General features: G+C 44.8%; 2 protein-coding genes across 3 annotated transcripts in view; both read left to right on the forward strand.

The window, feature by feature from the left end:
• The first annotated feature begins 347 nt into the window (after positions 1–347).
• On the forward strand, positions 348–4,769 carry LOC108249673 (ribonucleoside-diphosphate reductase subunit M2). Of its 2 annotated transcripts, XM_017439211.3 has the most exons (11): positions 348–444; positions 1,363–1,453; positions 1,836–1,901; positions 2,677–2,823; positions 2,897–3,013; positions 3,097–3,230; positions 3,318–3,412; positions 3,562–3,695; positions 3,803–3,907; positions 3,985–4,098; positions 4,360–4,769. In XM_017439211.3, the coding sequence occupies exons 2-11, from the start codon at positions 1,364–1,366 to the stop codon at positions 4,510–4,512; spliced, it is 1,155 nt and encodes a 384-aa protein (XP_017294700.1). In that variant the 5' UTR covers positions 348–444; position 1,363; the 3' UTR covers positions 4,513–4,769. The 2 variants fall into 2 exon arrangements, with proteins under 2 accessions (XP_017294700.1, XP_017294699.1); XM_017439210.3 differs by lacking the exon at positions 348–444 and having other exon boundaries at positions 1,217–1,453.
• A 698-nt stretch (positions 4,770–5,467) lies between these two features.
• The window catches only part of LOC108249684 (galectin-8-like), a 5,869-nt gene continuing 4,255 nt past the window's right edge, over positions 5,468–7,081 (forward strand). Inside the window, exons 1-3 of the mRNA XM_017439221.3 lie at positions 5,468–5,596; positions 6,320–6,408; positions 6,485–6,692. Coding sequence (XP_017294710.1) covers positions 5,558–5,596; positions 6,320–6,408; positions 6,485–6,692 — 336 coding nt within the window. The 5' untranslated portion in view covers positions 5,468–5,557. The remainder of the gene's footprint in view (positions 5,597–6,319; positions 6,409–6,484; positions 6,693–7,081) is intronic.

A 7,081-nucleotide genomic window follows, 5' to 3' on the forward strand; every position in this document is an offset into this window, starting at 1 on the left:
ATGCCTAAACGATTGTTTGAAGTCATCAACAAGAATGGTGGAGCTACTCATTACTGAGTCCTTTTTTTTTGACACTTTGATTTCTGTTTTGGGGTGTTTTCGGGTTTTTTTGAGCTATGGTCTTAAACTTTTGATCAGCTGAAAAAAATCATGTTTGAGTGTAAATGCAGTTTTCAATTAATTCCCTGCTCAAAAGTTCTTGTCTCTTGCACTGATTTCTTCTTTTAACATTGTGAAGCTCTACTTAGAACCTTCTTAAGATCCAACAGTGCAAAATGCAAATTCTTGCAATTTTTTAACTGGTCTTAAGATTTTGATCAGAGTGTATTTTCCTCCCGGCCTGCAGGGGCGCTGCTGCCCCCCGGAACCGGAAACCGGAAACAGTTGATCGTGGCGGTCCGTTTCAAAACAGCAGGTTTTTTAGAGGGAAAAGTTCTGTTTCAGGTAAAATAAATGATTTTTATGAGAATTTCGAACAGCTACAGGTTATCATTAACAGAAAATGTACCGGAATGAACCCGGAAGGAGTGACTAACGCGTTAATCTGCTGACGTTACTGTTCATGTGTTCATTTATCGCCAGCCTTTCAGAGCATCTTCTGACCCTGAAGCCTGGCTGATATGAGCGTTAATAAACCCGCTCACAGCTGAGGAAAGTCTCCGCCTTTCTGACAGAAACAAAAGAAAAAGCGCGGCAGCCGCGAAAAAACACAAATAAACTTAAATTAAATCACCTTTCAGTCAATTCACCGTTTTATTATCAGCTCCGAAGCATCAACTTTTAAATAAAGCGCCGTTAATTCAGAAATAAAGACAACAAACAAACTTTAAGGCAGTCAGAGACTTTTATACCCGATTTATAAACATTTCACTGCAGTTTGACATTAAAAATGTTTCTTTAAACAAACCTTACAAGTTTCCTAAACTACTGTAGGTGTCAGTAAATGTTTAATGAGTTATTTTAAGGATAAAAAGGTTAGATGAGTAAAATCAGTTTTTTTATTGGATTTAAAGTTGTTTTTTATTTGAGATTGATGTGTTTTTATCTCAGGCTGAAGGACGTTTCTGTTCAAACTGAATGTTTGATGATATTAGGTTTTAATCTTTTAGAAATGAAGGTTTTGTAACTGAACGGTTTGATTTTCCCGCGGGCCTCCCACATGTGACGTGTCCAGCACCAGAGCTCCTGATTGTTCGGATAGTTTCCCGCCATGATATCCATAAAGAGACAGCGGAGAACCGCCGCTTCATTCTTCTGTCGTCTTCTGTGTCCTGTCCTCTTCTGTCCTCTCGCTGTAGCTTAGCTCTTTGTGCTGTTAGCTTCTCTTCGTTTTTAGTTTATTAATTTTAGTATTTCCGTCAGGATGATGTCCGCGCGCTCCCCGCTCTCCGTCAGGAACAACAACAGTCTGAGCGACAAGATGGACGCTGTGTCTCTGGACAAGGAGAACACGGTAAGAACGGTTCTTTATCGCTTTATGTGTTAATGTTCCTCCGTACTGACCGGCCGAGGGCGGCTCGGGGGGTAGGGGTTCATCCTGTGGCTGTAGGAGGCGCTGTTACATCATAACAACCGCGAAGAAAAAAGAGCGCGGTACGCCAGGAGCGTAAGTTTTGGCGGAGTTAGCTTACGTTTTTGGCGTAGCATGTTCGCAACAGCGCCTCCTACGGTCACAATATGCGGCAGCCCTTGAGCAAGGCACTGCCTGCCGGAGTGATGGCCACCCCGCTGTCAGCCTGAGGCTGCAGAGTGTCTTCCCGCCATCAGTGGGTGAATGAGTGAACTGATGACGGAGTGAAGCTGATGAAGGCCGTCTTGTCTCTGTTTCCTCCCAGCCTCCGGCGCTGAGCAGCAGCCGCGTCCTGAGCTCCAGGACGGCCCGGAAGATCTTCAGCGAGGCGGTGAGTGAGCCCACGGTACCGGGCGGTTCCGAGCGGGTTCCGAGCAGAACCTAGGTTGAGAGTCATTTTTGGTTTTGGTCAGGGGTGGAAATCAGCCCCCGCCACCGGACAAATGCGGGTAAATATTTGAAGTGGCGGATGAATTTGATCAACACACACGCCACTGTGGCGGGTTGTCAGTTTGAACAGAAAAGGTGTTATTTGTCCTCCTGACATATAGGGGGCAGCAATGTGCTCGAGTTGCTGCTAAATGCAAGAAGGAGAAAAGTTTAGCAGACACTCTTTACCAGTTGGTGGCGGTATTGATTCCTTCAGTTGTTTACCAACCACCAATAAAAATCAAGAAGAAGAAGAAACAGGAGTAATTGGGGAGTAGCATTAGCAATGTGGCGGAACATTTCGGGAGTTAAGCGGGTGGCAGACCACAAAAATGTTTTTCAAGAGTAAGAACCAAAAGTTAAACAACGTTTTTTCAAAACTAAATCAATGACGTCGGTCAGTTTATTAATCTTTGACACAACTTCTGAGACAATTAATCAGCAAACAGAATTTGTTATGGTGAGACCCCTGGTCATTTTAGGCTGATTGGAGACTAACTTGTCCCTAGGAGTGAGTTTAAGTTTAAAATTAACTTTAATCTGTCTTTTTTATTTGGACAATAACCTTGTGATGAGTTAACAGTTTTAAATGTGTCACAGATAAACTGTAAACCTACAGGAACATGGGTCGGGTCGTTCTGTGGGTTCTGACTGTTTGGTTGTTTGTTGTTTTCCAGTCCAAAGCAGTGAAGAAGAGCAGCACGGAGGAAGAGGAGCCGCTGCTGAAGGAGAACCCTCGGCGCTTCGTCGTCTTCCCCATCCAGTACCACGACATCTGGCAGATGTACAAGAAGGCAGAGGCTTCGTTCTGGACGGCAGAGGAGGTGAGCCGGAGCTGCTCTGAAGCTCGTTAGAACCTCCTGGATGATGTCACGTTAACGAGCCTCTTGTGTTCAGGTGGATCTGTCCAAGGACCTGCAGCACTGGGAGTCTCTGAAGGATGAAGAGCGCTACTTCATCTCCCACGTGTTGGCCTTCTTCGCCGCCAGTGACGGCATCGTCAACGAGAACCTGGTGAGTAAGCAGCTGCTGGTTCTTGTGTTGGTTCTTCAGGTTTGAGCAGCTTTCTCAACTTCTTCCTTCTTCTTCTCTTCCAGGTGGAACGCTTCACGCAGGAAGTTCAGGTAACAGAAGCCAGGTGTTTCTATGGTTTCCAGATCGCCATGGAGAACATCCACTCTGAGATGTACAGCCTGCTGATCGACACCTACATCAAGGAGCCCTCAGAGAGGTGAGCTGCTGCTGCTGCCTACCTGGGACCAGAACATTCCTGGTCCGTTACTGCTTCCTGTCTGACGGTGCGTTCAATGGCCCACAGAGAATACCTGTTCAACGCCATCGAGACTCTACCGTGTGTGAAGAAGAAGGCTGACTGGGCGCTCAACTGGATCGGGAACAAGAACGCCACCTATGGTAAGCCCCGCCCACTATGATGTCGCTGATCCTGCTGAAGGAGGTGGAGCAGCAGGATGGGTTCTTCCTGAGAGCTTTTTACTTTTATTTTACTGTTTAGAATAAATATCTACTCATCCTGCTGACGTTGATCATGTTTCATCGATCAGGAGAGCGTGTGGTGGCCTTCGCTGCTGTGGAGGGAATCTTCTTCTCTGGTTCGTTCGCCTCCATCTTCTGGCTGAAGAAGAGAGGCCTGATGCCCGGTCTGACCTTCAGCAACGAGCTCATCAGCAGAGACGAGGTGAACACACACACACCGATCAGTGACTGATCGATTATCTGACAGCTGAAGCTCATCTGAGCGGTTTTATTTGGAGCTGAAGATCAAATTGTCTGTGTTGCGTTCAGGGTCTGCACTGTGACTTCGCCTGTTTGATGTTCAAGCACCTGGTGAAGAAGCCGTCCTCAGAAACCGTCACAAAGATCATCAGGAACGCTGTGGAGATCGAGCAGGTGGGGTTTCAGTGACTTCTCTACATTCTAAGAGCTCTGGTTCCCCTGCTGCTGTTAATGGGAGTGTGTGTGCGCAGGAGTTCCTGACCGACGCTCTGCCCGTGAAGCTCATCGGGATGAACTGCGACATGATGAAGCAGTACATCGAGTTTGTGGCCGACAGGCTGCTGCTGGAGCTCGGCTTCTCAAAGGTAACAGAACCAGACCTGTAGTTGCTCTGACCCGGGATCAGCAGCCGTGTGATGATGAGAGGCGCAGGGGTACCGACCTCAGCCAGATGATGGGGGCTGAGTGCTGCTGCAGAACCTGATCAGGAACATGTGGTTCTCCATCAGAATCAGCAGCAGCGCGACACAGACGCCTGACTGAACGGACTTGCAGTCCCACTATACTCGGGTGGTCTCACTCAGGTCTGAGTCCAGGATCTAACCTGTCCTGGTTTGTCTCTGCAGGTCTATCGGGCGGAGAACCCCTTCGACTTCATGGAGAACATCTCTCTGGAGGGAAAGACCAACTTCTTTGAGAAGCGGGTCGGGGAGTACCAGAGGATGGGGGTCATGTCGGGTCCCACAGACAACGCCTTCAGGCTGGACGCAGACTTCTGAGACGCTGTGTCTCTCAGTGGAACAATCAAAACTCTAACAACCTTTAAATGAACTGATGATCAGGTGCAGAGTCTCACCTGTGGGAGTGACACTGACCCGATCGGACCAGAACCAGGACCCGGATCTGGACCTTCCTGCCTCCTGTTGTAAATAACTCAAGAATCTCAGCTGGTTTTTTTATTTTTAACTGTTCTGTGTACATAAATATGTACATAGATGTAGGATTTTTCAATAAAGTCACATTGTGTGCTTGAAAACGCCTCAGTTCTTCATTAAACTTGCAGTTCAGAAACTTCAGCTGTGGTTTTACTTTAAAGGGATGATTTTAATGTTTTATTTCCATTTTCTACTAAAAGCTGTTATATGTGACAAAATCCGAATGTCTGAGTAAAATTATAATTTATTAACAGTGACACAACAGATCAGTTGATCAACTGATTGAGTAGTAATTTTAGTTTCGTTCCGATTTTAACCTCCGACAATTCCGTTTGTTTTGGTTCTGATGAATCTGACAGCAGAGATGGAGAAAAGAATAAATAAATTAGTGAAAGCAATAGCAGAATTAGTGTTTACATTACTGGTAGTATTGGTAAAATTATCATTAGTAGACTTGGCTGCATTTAGTACTATAATTTAAAACTCTGAAACTTTCTAAGTTACTGACTGAAACAGATTTAAAAGTCAACATTATTTTGTTGGGAAAGTTTATTTTTAAAGCTAAAAAGAAAAAGGTCTCATCTGAACAGCTAAGATATTTGAAGCCTTTAGTAAAAAATAAAATCTTTTAAGTTTCCTGGTTCTGTTACTAAACCTGACAGTGACGTCACCACCTTAAAATAATATGTTATAAATTAAAATCCTAAACATAAAAAAACGTTTGTGATAAAATAAGTGTATAAATGCTTAGAAAATTCAACGACTGTCGCCCGGAAGTCTCGGTTAAAAGTAGTGTTCCGGGTTTCTCCTCGCTGACGACGTCACTTCCGCCAACGTTGCTTGAGACGAAATAAACAAACAGCAGCACGACTTCAGTTTCTGGGTCAGGATGTCGGTTACCACCCCGAGACAAATGTTCTCAAACCCGGTGAGAGTCTGACTTTCATTCCTTCTCAGTTTGCACTTCGTCCTGAAACAGTTTTTATTTTTAAAATTGAAATTAAAGTTTATCAGAGTTAGCGTGTTAGCCTGTTAGCATGTTAGCCTAACTGCGCTAAACTGAGAGCGGCTGTTTAAAGTTTGATAAACTTTTTTAAAAGGCGTGAAAACATATTTTCTCACTTTGTTTGATTTACCTGTAGATTATATTATCCACAACAACAGTTTTAACAAAGAAAATTCTGTTTTTTTGTCTTTAACTGGAACGACTTCCGGCTTATAAAAGTTTTAAAGTTGGTTAAAAAATTACTTTGACTGTGAAGCTGTCAGTGTTGTATTTCCTTACATTTTCCTCCCAAAAGCCTGATTTTAATCCTGGACTCTTAATCAACCTCCAGGTTTTATTAAAGTTTGTTTTTATTCATTGTAACTCCAGTTTTTTTTGTCAATTTAGCTCTTTAACTTCGAGCTAAATACAAATCATTCAGACAAAAGAAGCTGATGAAGCATCTCAGGTCCAGTTTTACTGGATTATATTTATTAAAGGGTCAAAGTTCATCTGCTGGCCTGAAGCTCTTTTATTAAAGATCTTCAGCTCATGATGCTGAGATCTGAAGAGTTTTACCTCCCCTGTTTTTATGACCTTAAACTTCAGGATCTGTTGTATAGATCATTAAATAAATCAAAGTCTTTTTTTTCTGTTGGTGTTCAGTCCATCCCGTTTGCCGGGACGATTCTGGGCGGTTTGTTGCCGGGGGAGATGGTTCTCATCCAGGGGACGGTGTCGGCCGACGCCGACAGGTGAGCTTCTGTTCCTGTAGCAGCTCAGAGATCTTCAGTGTGAGACTCTCAGCTCGCCTCCTCTTACCTCCCACAGGTTCCAGGTAGATTTTACCTGCGGCAGCAGCGTGGAGCCGCGGGCCGACGTGGCCTTTCACTTCAACCCGAGGATCAGCACGTCCCGGGTCGTCTGTAACTCCATGAAGAACCAGCGCTGGGGCTGGGAGGAGATCATCTACAAGATGCCTTTCAGAGCCGGAGCAGCGTTTGAGCTCATCGTTCTCATCCTGAAAGACGAGTTCAAGGTGAGCTGACCTCAGATCAGTCCTCAGACCTGTCTGCCTTCGACTGAACCAATCAGAGACCAGAGTCAGGACTGAACCAATCAGAGACCAGAGTCAGGACTGAACCAGTCAGATCACTTCTGTTTTTAATAATCACTAATTCGGTTTATTTACTGCTTGGTTCATTCAGTCACTCCTCAGGTTCATTCAGTCACTCATCAGGTTCATTCAGTTACTCCTCAGGTTCATTCAGTCACTCCTCAGGTTCACTCAGTCACTCCTCAGGTTCATTCAGTCACTCATCAGGTTCATTCAGTTACTCCTCAGGTTCATTCAGTCACTCCTCAGGTTCATTCAGTCACTCATCAGGTTCATTCAGTTACTCCTCAGGTTCACTCAGTCACTCCTCA

The sequence above is a fragment of the Kryptolebias marmoratus genome, linkage group LG19, assembly GCF_001649575.2.
Source record: "Kryptolebias marmoratus isolate JLee-2015 linkage group LG19, ASM164957v2, whole genome shotgun sequence".
NCBI lineage: Eukaryota > Metazoa > Chordata > Actinopteri > Cyprinodontiformes > Rivulidae > Kryptolebias > Kryptolebias marmoratus.

Bases quoted from the DNA above. Each gene is read 5' to 3' on its own strand.
- LOC108249673 (XM_017439211.3), top strand. From the start codon at position 1,364: ATGATGTCCGCGCGCTCCCCGCTCTCCGTCAGGAACAACAACAGTCTG. The intron at 3,413-3,561 runs GTAAGCCCCGCC...TTCATCGATCAG, and splicing joins GAACAAGAACGCCACCTATG to GAGAGCGTGTGGTGGCCTTC. The intron at 3,696-3,802 runs GTGAACACACAC...TGTTGCGTTCAG, and splicing joins AGCTCATCAGCAGAGACGAG to GGTCTGCACTGTGACTTCGC.